Source organism: Plecotus auritus, assembly GCF_963455305.1.
Source record: "Plecotus auritus genome assembly, chromosome: 4".
Taxonomy (NCBI): domain Eukaryota; kingdom Metazoa; phylum Chordata; class Mammalia; order Chiroptera; family Vespertilionidae; genus Plecotus; species Plecotus auritus.
This window is the reverse complement of record NC_137775.1, coordinates 10663330-10681065: the sequence shown is the minus strand read 5'-3', so window position 1 is coordinate 10681065 and position 17736 is coordinate 10663330. Positions and strand designations below refer to the sequence as shown.

Below are 17736 nucleotides of genomic sequence, written 5' to 3'. Positions count from 1 at the left end.
CCAGCCAAAGCAGCTAGGGCTCACTGTTTTATTTTATTTTATTTTATTTTATTTTATTTTATTTTATTTAAAAAATATATTTTTATTGATTTCAGAGAGGAAGGGAGAGGGAGAGGAAGAGAGAGAGATAGAAACATCAATGATGAGAGGGAATCATTGATTGGCTGCCTCCTGCACGTTGGACCGAGCCTGCAACCCAGGCATGTGCCCTTGACCAGAATTGCAACTGGGACCCTTCGGTCCGCAGACCGACGCTCTATCCACTGAGCCAAACCAGCCAGGGCTCACTGTTTTATTTTAGTAACCTTTCAGGTAGCTTGCTTAAGCTCATTTGTGTAGAAATACTTTCTATTTGAGTTACTTTATCCAAAACTTATAATATTTTAAAATGAAGAGATGATATGTGTGTCTGTTTACAATGTTTCTCTATTTGGTGTGCCTACATTGTTTGTAAATTTTTATTTTATTTATTTATATATTTTTTTATATTTTATTGATTTTTTACAGAGAGGAAGGAAGAGGGATAGAGAGTTAGAAACATTTGATGAGAGAGAAACATTGATCAGCTGCCTCCTGCACGCCCCCCACTGGGGATGTGCCTGCAACCAAGGTACATGCCCTTGACCAGAATCGAACCTGGGACCTTTTAGTCCCCAGGCCGACGCTCTATCCACTGAGCCAAACCGGTTAGGGCTGTTTGTAAATTTTTAAAATTACTCTGTTATTTGGAGGATTTGTATTTATACCTTTTATAGTATCACTTTAACCTCCTTTTTCTTGTTTACCACCTGGTCAATCAATAGTAAATGGCAACCTTTGATTCCTTCCATTACCTATATGACAGTGATCTAATTCTACTTTTGCCCTTTTTTCTCCTTCCATTGTTGTTGTTATTGTTGTTTTTTTAATCCTTACCTGAAGATTTTTTTTCATTGATTCTAGAGAGAGAACAAAACATTGACGGGAGAGAGACACATCAATTGGTTGCCTCCCACACCCATCCTCACTAGGCCTGGGGAACCTGCAATCCAAACTGGAAATTGAACCCGCCACTCTATGGTCTGCGGGCTGACACCAACCACTGAGAAAAACTGGCCAGGGCCTCCCATTGTTTTTCATTGCATTCTTTCTACTTTTAAGTATTACTATTTTACCCATGTCTCCCCCTTATTTTAGTTTTTACTGTACAATTGCATATATGTCCTTTGCTCCTGTATCTCCGGTTATCGGTTGGTTAGATGGCACACATCTTCCAGAATATTCCTTAGGAAAGGCTTGTGTGTACAGCATTCCCTGAGTTCTTGCACATGCAAAATGTTTTTCTTTTTATAACCTTGATATTTGAAGGACAGCTTGGCTGGGTATGAAATCCTTGGCTTACATTATTAAAAAATCAGCTTTAGCCCTAACCGGTTTGGCTCAGTGGATAGAGCGTTGGCCTGTGGACTCAAGGGTCCCAGGTTCAATTCCGGTCAAGGGCATGTACCTTGGTTGTGGGCACATCCCCAGTGGGAGGTGTGCAGGAGGCAGTTGATCAATGTTTCTCTCTCATCGATGTTTCTAACTCTCTGTCCCTCTCCCTTCCTCTCTGTAAAAGAAATCGATAAAAATATTTTTAAAAATCAGCTTTATTGAGGTAGAATTTATATGAAAATTCACCAAATATTAAGGTTACGATATTAAAAATTTGACGAACAAATATAGTCTTAACTACCACCCTAATGGTTATAGGACAAAGGGTCAGCAAACTACAACCCACAAGCCAAATTGGCCTGCTGTCTCTTTTGGAAATAAAGATTATTTTAACACAGCCATGTCCTTTCATCAGTGTTGTCTGTGCTGTTCTTACGGTACGGTGGCAGAGTTGAGTAGTTGCAGTGAAGACTATCTGGCCTGCAAAGCCTAAAATATTTACTATTTGGACCTTTACAGACATTTGCTGATATTTGATATAGAAAATTTCTTTCACTCACCAAGTTCCCTCATGCCCCTTTGCAGATAATCTCTTTTTGCCCCCAATACCTAGCAACCACAGGTTGGCCTTCTGCCACTAGAGTTTTGACTTTTATAGAATTTGATATAATTGGAATCGTATAGTGTGAGTTTTGACTTTTATAGAATTTGATATAATTGGAATTGTATAGTGTATAGTCTTATCTGGCTTCTTCACTGAGATTAGAGCTCTTGAGATTCATCCATGTTGTTGGATGTATCAGTCGTTTGCTCCTTTTAATTGTGGACTTGCACTTTCCTTAAATTTCTTGAAAATGCAGCTTCATTCTTGTTTTTCTTTGTATGTTCGTGGTTGAAACCTTAAGAAACCTGACTGCCTAAAATTTTTTTTTACCCCTATTAGGTAATTTAATCTTTTGCTTTGAAGTTCTGAAGATATTTTTTCTTGCCCTTAAAGTCTGATAGTTTTATTGGTGGATGTCTTGGTGTTGTTTCTGGTAATACTTTTATTCACTTTCTGCTAAGCTTTCTTAGAACATAGTTTTAAATATTAGATTCTGTTAAATCAGCTGAAATGTTTTTATTTGCCTTTGGTTTCCCATAGATTTGAATGGAGTTTTTTCTTTTTCCTATTTTTACAATCAAGAGCAACTTTTGTCAGTATGGTAACTTGCAGTTTCTTTAATGACTGATGATGATATTGATAGTAGTAGTGGGAAAAGGATAGGAGTTGGCGGATCTTGCTCTTTTGTTTCTACAGGATCCTTAATTTTCTTGCTTCTTTCATTTCATTACCACTTCGAGAGGCACCATCCTTTCCCTGCTTACCAGATTGTCCCCCAGAAATAATGCTTCTCCTGGTTGCTACCTTTAGTCCCACTAATTTTTTTAAACAACTTTTCTAAAGTATAATTCCATACCATATCATTCACCCATTAAAATTTTTAAATTTAGTGGTTTTCAGCAAAACCTGTTTTGGTTAAAAAATTTTATTTCTGGATTATTAAAATCAAGTCTTATAGATTTTATATCTGTGAGTACAGGGATGATGCTATGTTATTTATTCTTACTAGAGGCCCAGTACACAAAATTTGTGCGGGGGGGGGGGGGGGCCTCAGCCTCACCTGAACCCTCTGGCAATCGGGACTGCTGGCTCCTAACCACTTGCCTCCCTGATCGCCCCTAACTCCCCTGCCTGCCTGATCGCCCCTAACCACCTCTGCCTTGGCCCCTGCCACCATGGCTTTGTCCAGAAGGATGTCCGGAAGACATCCAGTCTAATTAGCATATTACCCTTTTGTTAGTATAGATAATCCTAAGCATGTCTGTGTCTGGTGTGTACTAGATAGTCAATAAACATATTGAGTTAATAAGGGCTTTATTGAAATGTTAACTATGTGCATGCTACCATGAGGGTTATTGAAGTTTAACATACTATATATTTAACCTTAAAGAATTGATACGTGGGGGAGACAAATATATATTACTAACCTTGCTTTACTTTTTGAAAATTTTGTTTCTCTTGGATTCTGTATTTTATCTGCTTGATTTTTATCCACCTCTGTGGTTGCTCTTTGTCATAATCTTTGAAGGCTCCACTTCCTTTGCATTTCTCTTAAATGTTTACATTCGTTTTTCTTCTCTGTGTGATCTCTTCTGGCCACTTTAGTTCACTTCCATTGCTTCAGTTGCTGTCTATATAATTAGAAATCTATATCTCTCCTGGATCTCCTTCCTGAGCTCTAGATCCATGTGTTCAACTGACCATTGAATATCTCCATTTGTGTGGTCCATAGCCCCTAACTGTATAAATCAGTTATCCTTTTCCTCCTTAACTCTGGTCCTTCTCCCGGATTTCTCAAATCAATATATGACAATATCTAAACCACTTTTCCCTCCCCCTTTTCCAAATTTAGTCAGTCATTTGTGTGTGTGTGTGTGTGTGTGTGTGTGTGTGTGTGTGTACGGTGGGGTAAAAGAAGGTTTACAGTTGTGAGTACAGGAAACAGAGTTTATTCTTATATTATTATTTCTTGATTATCTTCCATATAACAATTGGAAACCTACCTTTGCCCACCCTATTACCTTCCAAATATGACTCAAATCCTTCTACATTCTTACTGTTGTCATTGAAGACCAGGTTGTGATTACTGGACCATTGCAATAACTTCCAATCTTGTTCTCTTCCAATTCAGCCTCTACAGTGCAGCCAAAATAATTATTCTAAAATACATCTGATCATCTTTTTTTAAAATATATTTTTATTGATTTCAGAGAGGAACAGAGAGGGAGAGAGCAATAGAAACATCAATAATAAGAGAATCATTGATAACCTTTCTCCTGCACACCCAGTGCAACCTGGGCATATGCCCTGACCTGGAATTGAACCGTGACTTCCTGGTTCATAGGTCGACTCTCAACCACTGATCCACACCAGCTGAGCACATCTGATCATCCTATTTCCAGCTTTAAATATTTGCCTCATTCATTTCAGAAAATGGAATCATCAAGACAGATAAAGTATTTGAAGTAATGCTGGCTACAGACCGTGCCCACTATGCAAAATGTAACCCTTATATGGATTCTCCACAATCAATAGGTAAGCTTTGAATTTCTGAAAATGTCAGTTTTTACTCATTTACTCTATAATTTTTGTAAGTAAAAATAGACTAGGACACAGGTATTTATTATTGCCTGGCTGGTTTGATTTTTATGCCTTTATAATAAAGTATTACATGTTTATGAAACATCTTTTCTATTTTCTCAAATGTATAATATATGTAGAGAATTTTAAAAACAATTTTTCTGAAAATATACTTTTAATGAAAATTTATGCGATTAAGCTGAGTGCTGGGTTGTCTTTAGGGGCCTTAATGTTGACTAAGGTGTTTTTTTCCCATTAGCATCAATTTTAAAAATTAATACTAAAGATGAGTGTACTTAAGTTATCATTGACTTCTCTGCTTCACTTTCCCTGAATTTTTTGACTTGTGCTTGATTTTAGAAAGTTCCATATTTAATTCCTTCTCCTGAAGCAGGTTTTTTGCTGAACTGCTGAGCCTTGGCAGTGGGCGCCTTTGAGGCTTAGAAGTGCCTCAGGATTCTGTCGGCCAGCTGCCATGCTTTCTTCTTTTGAAGCACTATGACAGTCAGCAGAGAAGATCCTGGGGGCTTCTGAACCCGAAGGCACCTGCTACCACCGCTCAGTGAAAATTGCTTCAGAGGCAGAAGCAGGTAAATACATTTTGCGAAAGCAGTCCCGGAAGAAACAAATTGAAAGCTGAAAACTAAGAAAAGATTGTGTGAATTTACATCAGGTGATGGTATAAGAGTAAGCTGAAATAGTTTATTAGTCTCTTAAGCCACTTTTCTGGTTGCTCTAGTTTATTTTTAAGTTGCCAGAAATATGAAGCAGTTTAATTTTGCAAAGATTTTGCATACCTATTATATATAGAAGCTTATTTTATTTTTATAAGTCTGAAGAGAAAACAAGTTATAAACTTACCGACTCAACTTACTGAAATTCTTCCTTTCTTAGCCAGGAGAAGAAATCTTTAAAAATAGTGGGCCTGTTGTATTAGAAGAGCACAGTAGCGTTTGGCATGATTGGATTTCCTAATTTTAACTGCTGCATGACAAAGTACAAAATAAAAGTTTTGTTCTCTTGTGATCATAAAAATGAAAATTATTCTGAAAACTAACTTATGTTAGGTTAGGAATTACATGGAGTATTTGGTATGATTGTACAGCCGAATGTATCAGTAGTTCTCCTCTTTTTTTGCAGGTTTCCAAGCAACAATCAGTGCTCCACACATGGTAAGTTAACTTTGGTCATTTTGACTAACCAAGTCATTTCACTCTCTAATCAAGCAAAAGAGCAGAGTGAAGCCACTGATTGACAGTTATATACCAGATTTTCTAAGAGTTTACCAAATAACACTAAATAGAAGTAAAAGATCAATTAATTGTTACTTTTATCTTTATAAATGACTATGAAGTACCTTAAAGATTAACGGCAACAAGTCATTGTGCGGTAATGGTTGACTTTTTTTAATGTAAACAGTATACATTTCATTTGTAAATCCTTTAGAATTTATAAAGTACTTTTTTAATGCATCATGACTTTTATTCACAATGATACTTCTGTGGAGAAGGCAGGATAGGAACAACTGTTTTTCTCTCCATATTAATGATATGGAAACTGAGGAACAATGAGCTAAAAATAATTCCAATGTCATGGGACTAATAAATTCAGAACCAGTAGAATCCAGTACTTATGGCATTTAATCTAGAAGTCTTTTTCATAGTACTGGTTGTTGTCAGTCTTTTTTTAAAAAATATATATTTTTATTTATTTCAGAGAGGAAGGAAAGAGGGAGAGAGAGATAGAAACATCAATGATGAGAGAGAATTATTGATCGAGCAGGGGATCGAGCCTGCAACCCAGGCATGTGCCCTTGACCGGAATCGAACCTAGGACCCTTCAGTCCGCAGGCCAATGCTCTATCCACCGAGCTAAACTAGCTAGAGCTGTTTTCACTCTTTAGACAAGAATATTTGCAAAAGATTCTATATGATTTCTTTTTGCTGAACCATTTTAAAGCAAATTTTAAACATAATATTTCACCCCTAGATACTTTAGTATAAATATGAAAAACTTTAAAAGCACAGCTACAATTCCACATCATACCCAACAATATTCCTTAATATTATCTTAACTGGTAGTATTGGTTGTCTTTAGGGAGTGAAACTGGTTGGGGATGGGGATGGGGATGGTTCGAACAGGGCTGTGATAGAGATTTCACTATAAGTCCTGTTGTAACTTTTGACTTTGAAGTAATTACATTTTAAAATCCACACACTGGAGATAAAAAGTTACTGAAACATTTTAAATAAATGGAAGAATTTAATCAGTGAGAATTTTCTTAAGTAATTCCTGTGTAGATATAACTACTGTATGTTTTCATTGTCTTGATAGATGACATAGTAGTAACATTGGTATGAAGTTGGCAACTTTATTCATATGCCATGGTATATACACATTATATTCTTTTTAAAAATATATATATATTTTTTATTGATCTCAGAGAGGAAGGGGGAGGGAGAGAGAGATAGAAACATCAATGATGAGAGAGAATCATTGATCAGCTGCCTCCTGCATGCTCCCCATAGGGGATCAAGCCCACAACCTGGGCATGTGCCCTTGACAGGAATCAATCCTGGGACCCTTCAGTCTGCAGGCCGACGCTCTATCCACTGAGCCAAACCAGCTAGGGCATCCTATATAATAAAAGAGTAATATGCAAATTAACCATCACTCTGCTACACCCACAAGCCACACCCACAAGCTAATCAGGAACGAATATGCAAATAAACCCAACCAAGATGGCTAGGGCCACAGAGAGCAGGAGGGAGGCTTGGGTTTCCCCGGCAATGGAGGAAGCCAAGCTTTCTGCCTGCCCTTGCAGGCCCAGGCCTCCACTCAAGGCTACAAAGTTTCAGTGATAGAAGATAAATAAATCCAAACAGAAATGGCGGCAGTCATGGAGCTGGAAAGAGCAGGAGGCTAGGGTTTCCCCCAATGATGGAGGAAACCAAGCTTCTGCAGCCCTGGCCGGCCCAGGCCTCTGCTTAAGGCTACAAAGTTTCAATTATAGAAGATACATAAATTCCAACAGAAATGGCTGCCGCCTTGGAGCAAGCAGAAGGCTTGGCTCTGCTCCAGGCTACAAAGTTTCAATTGTAGAAGATAAATAAACCCCAGATACCAGGGCCTCTGCTTGGGTCGCTGGGGGGCGTGGCTGGCCTGCAAACCACCACAGGCCCCTTGCCCAGGCCGCCCCACGCCCCAAGGGAACAACCACCCTGATCCGGGACACCCTTCAGGGCAAACCAGCTGGCCCCCACCCGTGCACCAGGCCTCTATCCTATCTAATAAAAGAGTAATATGCAGATTGACCATCACTCCAACACACAAGATGGCTGCCCCCATGTGGACACAAGATGGCCACCACAAGATGGCCAGCAAGGGAGGGCAGTTGGGAGGGACCAGGCCTGCAGAAGAGGGAAGTTGGGGGCGACCAGGCCTGCAGGGAAAGGCAGTTGGGAGGGATCCAGGCCGGCAGGGGAGAGCAGTTGGGGGAGACCAGGCCTGCAGGGGAGGGCAGTTAGGGGTGACCAGGCCTGCAGGGGAGGGCAGTTAGGGGAAAACAGGCTGGCAGGGGAGCAGTTAGGCATCAATCAGGTTGGCAGGGGAGTGGTTAGGGGGTGATCAGGCTGGCAGGCCAAAGCGGTTAGGGGCAATCAGGAAGGCAGGCAGGTGAGCAGTTGGGAGCCAGCAGTCCTGGATTGTGAGAGGGATGTCCGACTGCCCGTTTAGGCCCGATCCCACTGGGTCCAGATTGGAGAGGGTGCAGGCTGGGCTGAGAGACACCCCCCCCCCCCAGTGCATGAATTTCATGCACCGGGCCTCTAGCATACTTTATATTCTTGAAAAAAAATGAATGTTTGTTTTCTTTTGGCAGCATGCATATGCACTAGAACTTTTATTTGATCAACTGCATGAAGGAGCTAAAGCTCTTGATGTAGGATCTGGAAGTGGAATCCTTTCTGCATGTTTTGCACGTATGGTAAGACCTTTATTTTTCATTCTGGCCCCAACAGAAGCATAGTTCCACATGTCCTACTTATGATTTTACTGTATATTTTTTTCATTACCAGTTTCTCAAGGTTTTTTTTAAAAGAAATTCTGCCGAGAAAGCAGTTGAAATATATATCACTAGGATTTTTTTATTGTTCTTGCAAGTGACAGAACATTCTATCTAAAGTGGCAGAACTAAAAGGGAATTTATTTGGTTTATATCATGGCTTCTTGTGTGGCTGGATTCAGATAAGATATTGTTTTGACAGTGATTTTCTCTGTGGTTCTTGGTTTGGCTTTCCTTTTCTCCACATGTTGGCTTCATTATCAGACCTGCTCTTCTCTTGTGGTCAAAGATGGTATGGTAACCAGCAGTTCCCAGACTACATTCTTCCAAGTTTTTCGTGTTTTTTTTAAAATATATTTTATTGATTTTTTTACAGAGAGGAAGGGAGAGGGACAGAGAGTCAGAAACATCGATGAGAGAGAAACATCGATCAGCTGCCTCCTGCACACCCCCTACAGGGGATGTGCCCGCAACCAAAGTACATGCCCTTGACCGGAATCGAACCTGGAACCCCTTAGTCCACAGGCCGACGCTCTATCCACTGAGCCAAACTGGTCAGGGCTCTTCCAAGTTTTCATCTGGCAGAAAATAAACACTCCTACAGGTTTATTAGGAATGGGGTAGAGATTCCTTTACAGTAAGAAAAATACTCTTAGAAAAATGCCTTGTTTATTATACTTCATTATTCACCAGAGGCTTATCTGGTAAATGACCACCAGAGTGTAAGTCTGGAGGTCCATTCACACACCTTGAGGAAGAGTTCATCTGCACTCAGATAATCAAATCAAGTTAATTATGGAAATCTTGTCCCTGGAGGCCAGATTGGAAGTTTCTGGTTTAGTTAAGTTGGGATTTATGGATTCATCTTGGACTAGAATCCATTTCACTTGCTATAAATGTATAATCAGCAGACCACTAGCATGTAAGTTCCAGGGAGCTGGTAGTTTTGTCTGGTTTTTCTCCTTGGCGTATCTTAAGCATCCAGAACAGTCTCTTGTACATAATAAGGATTCAGATAGTTCAGTATTTTTAACTTATTTTGTAGAAGTTAAGCATCACCAATGGGATGTAAGGGACTATTTTTTTTAAAAAGCTTAGGAATATTTAGTGAGATATTTTCTATATTTGACATATTTATGGTTTCAGAGGAAAATTTATCTTTTTTAAATCATTACATTTTTGAGTTTCCTTTTTAATAATGATATTAATTTAAGTTAATGATTTTTGCACATTTAGGACGTGCTAGTCAGTGTTCTAAATCCTTTTCTTATATTCTTTTATTCAATCCTCACATCATTTATGAGCTATGTATCTTTTACTTCTCATTTTACAAAGCTGAGGAACCTGATTCATAGAATCACTTGCCAAGGTTATACACTTGTAAGTAATGAAACTTAGATGTGAACTCAGGTAGTCTGACATCAGTCTTTATTATGTTAAAATTTTTTAATAATTTTTATATTGGGGCCTTTTTATAATTTTTTATGTATTTTATACTTTCCACAAAATGGCAGTAGAATCAGGTATAAAAATCCCTATTAAAATTACTTAAATCCCTATAAAATGTCATGTAACATTTATATATATTTTAATATGTATATATTTTAACCCTCACAGGAGGATATGTTTATTGATTTTAGAGAGAGGAAGAGAGAAACATCAATCAGTTGCCTCCCATACTCACCCTGACAGGGGATCGAACCCACAACCTTTTCGGTATATAGGACAACGCTCCAACCATCTGAGCCACCTGGCCAGAGCTGTAATTTTAATATTTAAAGTCACACTTCTAGATTTATTATGAGTAAAAATGATTGCATTAACTACTATTTAATATTGGCAGTTAAGTCTTCCATCATGGTGCAGGATTTAAAGATTATAAATTGAAGAATGATAGCATTTTTCTTAGTATTATAATTAAAATTTATTCTAGCTTTTTAATTACTGAAATATAATTATTCATTTGTGAGTTATAGTTGAGAAGGTTGTAATAGCTAAATAATTTATAATAAACCGAATTGTCTTCATTTCTCATTGCACAATATAACTTTACATTAGGAAGCTATTTAATGACATTTAGAACGACAAATTTAGACCAGTGAACTATGAATTATTCTCATTTCCAGGTTGGAGCTAGTGGAAAAGTCGTAGGAATTGACCACATTAAAGAGTTAGTAGACGACTCAATAAATAATGTCAGAAAGGACGATCCAACACTTTTGTCTTCAGGGAGAGTGCAACTGGTTGGTGAGTATCAGAAAACTTAAAAAATTCCCTCTCTGCAGAATTTTTATTTTCAGATGTTCCCAATGCAAACTAAATAACAGAGCTAATCATTTTTAAAACATTTACTTCAAAGTACTAAGTAAGAAAAACAGTTACTTGAAAATATTATGCTAGTTCTACCTTGACCATGGGTGACATGACTGTTAAGTGTTTCAGAAAGTGCCATGTTGAGTTCTTTCTTCACTGCTTTTTAAGAAGTAATGCCAAAGTAACAAATGTTTATTATAAAAAAATGTAAACAGTGCAGAGATGTGTAAGATAAAAAAGAAAACCCCTGCTTTTCCCTTTTAAGTTTTCTAGACATATAAATATATGTATGAATAAATTGCACACACACAGTTTTCTTTAACTCATACATATTGACCTATAGTTTGCTTTTTTCCATTCAGCAATATGCAATGGACATATTTACATAGGAGCACATTTTGTATTGTGAAAAATAAAAAAACATTTAAAATGTATAAAGCATAAATGTGAAGCTTAATATTTGTTAAATCGCCACACTAATCAAGAAATGGAACATATCCTCAACTTCCTTTTTTCCTCACCATAACTCCCTTCCTTCTCCCTATTGGTAACCAATATTATTATTATTTCCATGCATTTGCTACCTAATTGTATATCCAAAAAAAAGAAATGTTTCCTTTAATTTTGAACTTTAGACAAATGGAATCATGCAGTTTACATTCTATGATGGATGACTTCTTTCATTCAGTATTATGTATGTAAGATATACTTACCTTTTTGCATACAGTTCATTTTTATTACTATACAGCATTCCATTTTAAGAACATCACCAAAATTTGTTAATTCTACGTAGATGTGTATTTTAGTTGTTTCTAACTTGGGGATATTCACTATGCTGCTGTGACCACATGTATACCTAAGTCCAGATTTTATATACTCATTATACAGCACTCATTTCTATAGGAGTGTTATGGTATGTCCATAGGGTTCCCATAGATATTGCAAAACTGTATTTTAAAGTGATTGAACCAATTTACATTCCCACCAGCAATGTATCAGGGTTTCTATTGCTCTACAACACTTGGCATTACTAGGTTTTTCTTTTTGCCTACTTAGTGAGTGTATAGCAATATCTCTGTGATTTTAATTTTGTATTTTCCTATTAACCAGTGAGGTTGAACACTTTTTCATATGTTTGGCCATTTAGATTTTCGTTTTTGGGAACTGCCTATTCAGATACTGAGTTGTTTATATTTTTCTTTGAGTTGTAGGACTTCTAGAGACTAACTCTTTGTCTATTTGTGCATATTATAAATCTCTTCTCCCACTATGTGGCATTCCTTTTCACTCTCGTATTGGTACTTTTTTGATAAATAGAAATCTTAATTTTAATGTAGCCAGACTTAACAATTTTTTCCATTGCTTCCTGTGTCCTGCTTAAGGCTACTCTGAAATCATGAAAACATTCTTCTATATCATTTTTCAAAAGCTTTGTTATTTTAGCTTTTCACACTTAGGTATTTGATCTTCCTGACATTGTTTTTGTGTATGTATGAGGTGTAGGGGTACAAGTATATAGTTTTTCCATATGCACATTCATTTGTCCAGCATTATTTATTTAAAGAAACAAAAAACCCAAAACAAACAAAAATTGTTTGTTTAAAAACAAACAAAAACTATCCTTTCCTGCTGTAAAATCTTCACACAAAGTCGTTCTATCTGAACAGGTATTGAAAGCATAATGTTTTTCTTTCAGTCGGGGATGGAAGAATGGGATATGCTGAAGAAGCCCCTTATGATGCTATTCACGTAGGCGCTGCAGCCCCCGTTGTGCCCCAGGCAGTGAGTTGTTTCTGTGTTTGTGTGCTTTATTCAACTAAAACTCTCAAAGATTTATAAATGACTTGTAGACAATGTTAAAAACATAGACTTTTATGTCATGCATTTTAGTTACAGTTAGTAGATAATACTTTTTCCATATGCAAATCCTATATAATAAAGAGGTAATATGCAAGTTGACCATCACTCCAATGCACAAGATGGTCGCCCCCATGTGGTCAAAGATGGCCGCCACAAGATGGCTGGCAGGGGAGGGCAGTTGTGGGCCATCAGGCCAGCAGGGAGGGCAGTTGGGAGGGACCAGACCTGCAGAAGAGGGCAGTTGGGGGTGACCAGGCCTGCAGGGTAGGGCAATTGGGGGCAACCAGGCCTGCAGGGGAGGGCAGTTATGGGTGACCAGGTCGGTAGGGGAGGGCAGTTAGGGGCAATCGGGCTGGCAGGGGAGCAGTTAAGCATCTATCAGGCTGGCAGGGGAGTGGTTAGGGGGTGATCAGGCTGGCAGGCAGAAGCAGTTAGGGGCAATCAGGAAGGCAGGCAGGCGAGCGGTTGGGAGCCAGCAGTCCTGGATTGTAAGAGGGATGTCTGACTGCCCGTTTAGGCCCGATCTCGGGCCTAAATGGGCAGTCGGACATCCCTTGAGGGGTCCCAAATTGGAGAGGGTGCAGGCTGGGCTGAGAGACACCCCCCCCTTGTGCACGAATTTCGTGCACTGGGCCTCTAGTAGTTGTATAAATGACATCAAGGTTACTAAACCCCAGCTCATGGCTGTCTTTTGAAACAGTATTTGATCCAGCAAAGAACTAGTCTGCCAGTGGAATTGGGAAAATACCTTTGGAGTTCATGACCTGATAATCACTTGGCATTTATTAAATACCAGAATATGAAAGATTATTAGGTGCCTGGGAGAGACCAGGAGTATTTGTCATACATTTTACCCTCACAAAGCTTTTTATCCTAGAAGAGATGTGTCATACATGTAACAGGGAGATTCGTGATGTGATAGCATATCATTAGCATGTGACATATATTGAATGAAAAACAAAATCCTACTGTAGGAGTTCAAGGTAGGAAAAAGAATTTGCATAGAGTGGTCAAGGAGACTTCATACAGGAATGGAACTTGAACAGATCTTCAGAATGGGAGAATTTGCATTGCTGCAATGAGAGGGAAGGATATTGCAGTATTGTATATTACAGTATAGTCAAGGAAATATTTAAGTACAAAATTGACTTTTCATTTTCTAAGACTCTGATAAGCTTGTATCAGCCCTTAATAATTCTTGGTTAAGCTCACTGAAATCTTAGGTTTCTATTACGTAGGAGTTTTACATAGTTCTTGACTAGATAACTAGTCACATTGTCTTTTCTGCCCGGTCTCATCCACTCTCCAACCTGGAAAGGGTTCTTTTTGTATGTTTATATCAGTTATGAGAAGCTAAAAACTGGAGAATTTATTCTAATCATTGACTTCTACTTACTGGCTAAATGACTGGGAAAATCACTTATTCTCTCTGGCTCTGTCATCTGTTTTTTGTGTGTGTTGTGTTTTTTTAAGGCAAAACCAGTGGATTTTAAACACATTTTAATTGAAATAGTAACAGTGTAGAAAAGTATACAAGTCAAAAAAAACACACTATACATCATAAATGAATAGCTCAAAGAATTTTTATATATGAACACACATGATCAGTAGTTTGATTTTTTTAACTTAAAAAAGAATATCAGCTGCCTGGTACAAACAATTAAAATCTCAAATAGAAATGTGTTTAAATGAAGGGGCTTGGGTACAGGACTCATGTTCTCTACTAAGACCCTGAGATGATCTCAGGACGTTTCTAGCTTTATCGCAATATGATTTTAAACACAGTAGCACTTGTGAGTATTATAAGGATCTTTTATACATGCTGAAGGGGCTTTCCAGTTTTAAGATAACAGAGTAAAGATGTTTATGCTCCTTTTGGATGTCACCCCAAAACAACAACAGGAACATAAATTTTATGTTCAACTATCTAGGAGAGTATACTTGCAGTCCTGAACTCTGAAATGCGTGAAGATAGAAAAGAAATGGAGTAATACTTGACCCAGGAAGGTGGAGGAAGTGAAACCAAAGAGGCAGCAGTGGGCTGTCAATGCCGAAGTAGTTTGCTCTGCAGACCTCGGAAGAAGCTTAGAAATTGGAGACAGTGGTACCTGGGAAATTAAGAGAGGAGGCCTGGGTCTGAAAAGAGTGGCTTGAATTTCTTATAAGAAACAATTAGCGCTAAGTCTGAAGGAAATTTCCAGGAACTAAAGGACATGATTCTATAGTTTGAAAAGAACTGAGTGTCCAGTACAATTAATTTTTTAAAAAAGAAAAAGGAAAAAAGAACCACAGTATCACTATGAAATTTCAGAATACTAAGTACAAAGAAAAGATTCTAAAAGTTTTCAGAAAAACAAAAAGGATAGATCTGTTAAGGATTGGTAATCAGAAAGGCACCCGACTACAAAATAGCAGCATTAGAATCAACAGGACAAGGGAACAGACCATCACAGTTCTAAACAGAAAATGATTTCTAACCTTGAATTCTGTACGCACACATATTGCCAAATATGTAGACTAAGATAGTTTTAGACTTGCAAATCTCAACCACTCTCTCTTAAATATTCCATGCACTATTTCACTGAATACTTCTGGAGGAGTTGCTTTAATTAAATCAGAAAAAAGTGAGGAAGGAGAGAAATAGTAGCAGAAACCAAAACTAGGAAGCCAGAGGATCTAGAAAGCTGGGACATCATTTTCAGGAGAGAGGTGATGAGTAAATGAGTAAGTGGGAATTGAGTGATAAGTTTAACAATCAAAGTATGTATGTACCAAATAAAGTACATGTGTACTTTCTGCCCAGGGACACTGAAGGCTGTTTATAGAGATGAAAAAATCTATAACTTTGTGTGTATGTGTTTTTTCTTTTTCTTTTTTTTTTCTTTTAGCTAATAGACCAGTTAAAGCCTGGTGGAAGATTGATATTGCCAGTCGGTCCTGCGGGTGGAAATCAGATGTTGGAACAGTACGACAAGCTGCAAGATGGCAGTGTCAAAATGAAACCTCTGATGGGAGTGATATACGTGCCTTTAACAGATAAAGAAAAGCAGTGGTCCAGGTGGAAGTGATTTTACCTTCTGCTCTTTCTTCTTCCACCCATGCAAGGTGAAAGGGTGTGGATTTTAAGACGTTAGCCTGCAAGAGCTGCTTTTTCGGTCATTACTTTTATGCTGCTCATTTTAACATCAGAAATTCACTACATTAAAAATGTAGAAAAGTTTTGCATGGTCTGCCCTTTTTTTGGTTAAACTCACATCTTTGGGGAAGGGAGGGTGAGACTTGGTTGGCACAAAGGTGTTTTTTTTAAACTGCAGTTTAGTGCTGTCTAAGGAAATTTCATCATCCGCCACTCTGTTTCTATATTTTCAAATCATTTGTATAGATGCTGTGTGGTCATGGAAGCAAAAGCTTCGCTTTAAAGAGAAGGGGCCATCATTTCCTGCCCCGTCCACTCTCTGTTTTGGCATTGTCGTAAGAGAAAGAAGGGAAGAGATATTCTTGTCCCAGTTTTCCAAGGTGTCAGTTTCCCAGAGAGGACATTCATCCTCTCAGCTTGACTTCGCTTCCAGTCAGGTTCCTAGATGTCGGGCAGCCTGTGCCTGTTTTATATTCAGCTGTTGTTTAAGAGCCACTGTAACAAGTAAACTTATTGCCGTTCTAAAGAATGGGCCAGCCCGTTTTTAACCTACTTTAAGTTCCTGGGGAAGGGAAGGGATTCTGTCAACTCAAAGTGAGTGCCCAGGTCTCACAAACCCTCCCCCAAAGGGCCAGCAGCATGCAGCATAGTCTCCAGCACAGCATGGCTCATTACGACGCCCATTTTGTTGTACCTCTCAGCGTAATTGGAATATTCTGTTTGAAGCCATGATTTCTTCTTCTCCCCACTCCCTCCCATGGGGAGGAGTGCGGTCAGAAAGTGAAAGTGACATTAGCTAAGACCACTTGGAATTAAATGCCAAAATAAGAAAGGCTTTACAGTTACCTTGTTTTAGAATCTATTTTTATTTGACAGAGGTATTTATTTTAAGACCATTATTTTCTTAATAAGTAGCATGGTGATTTAAGTATAATAGATATCTCAATTTTGTTTTTGAATGGATGTTAATTGCAAAAATGGTAATGAATGTAACTCAGTTTGTTCAAACTGAGTTTTACTTTTAACTAAATTCTGATTGGCCATTTCTGGGATATCTTACTAGGAATTGCATTTTATTCTTCGCCTAATGTAGTTATAAAGTTGTTTTCTTTGAATTCTAACCTGGAGCACAGCCACTTCTTAAAAACAAACTAAAAAGCTATCAGTCTTGTCAGTTATAATCAGATGTAGTTTAACAACGAATTACAACCTTCCTTCACTTTTCTTTTAGTATAGTTATACCATTATATATTTGCATGATTGTTATTGTATAAAGGGGGCAAATGTATCATTGAAATTCGATATTAAATAAGAGTTCCAATTTTTAATTATGTTTAAAATTTTATAAACAATAAATATTAGTATTGAGCATTCTGTCTATAATTTAATGAAGGAAAAAGGTATTTTGTTTTTATAATCATAGGTGGGTTTTTTTATTTTATTGATTTCATAGAGGAAGGGAGAGAGGGAGAAAGAGAGAATCATCAATGATGAGAGAGAATCATTGATCGCCTGCCTATTACATGCCCCACTGGGGATCAAGCCTGGAACCTGGGCATGTGCCCTGACCGGGTATCGAACAGTGACCTCCTGGATCTATGAGCCACACTTGGCAGGCCAGAGGTGGATTTTTTTTTTGTTAATCCTCACCTGAGGATATTTTTCCATTGGTTTTTAGAGAGAGTTGAAGGGAGGAGGAGAGACAGAGACTAACACCAAGAGTAATTTGTTTTGTTGTGAAACACTTTTCAGTTTGAGGACCTTAAT

General features: G+C 38.0%; 1 protein-coding gene across 4 annotated transcripts in view; it reads left to right on the top strand.

Annotated features, from left to right (window-relative positions):
• Positions 1-17736, top strand: part of PCMT1 (protein-L-isoaspartate (D-aspartate) O-methyltransferase) — a 45688-nt gene that overhangs the window by 14654 nt on the left and 13298 nt on the right. For 3 of the 4 annotated variants that reach the window (XM_080663627.1, XM_080663626.1, XM_080663625.1), the window contains exons 2-7: positions 4448-4552; positions 5738-5769; positions 8478-8582; positions 10787-10907; positions 12670-12755; positions 15722-15891. In XM_080663627.1, coding sequence (XP_080519753.1) covers positions 4448-4552; positions 5738-5769; positions 8478-8582; positions 10787-10907; positions 12670-12755; positions 15722-15891 — 619 coding nt within the window. Of the gene's footprint in view, positions 1-4447; positions 4553-5737; positions 5770-8477; positions 8583-10786; positions 10908-12669; positions 12756-15721; positions 15939-17736 lie in introns of all 4 variants that reach the window. The other variant, XM_080663628.1, reaches the window with a different exon arrangement.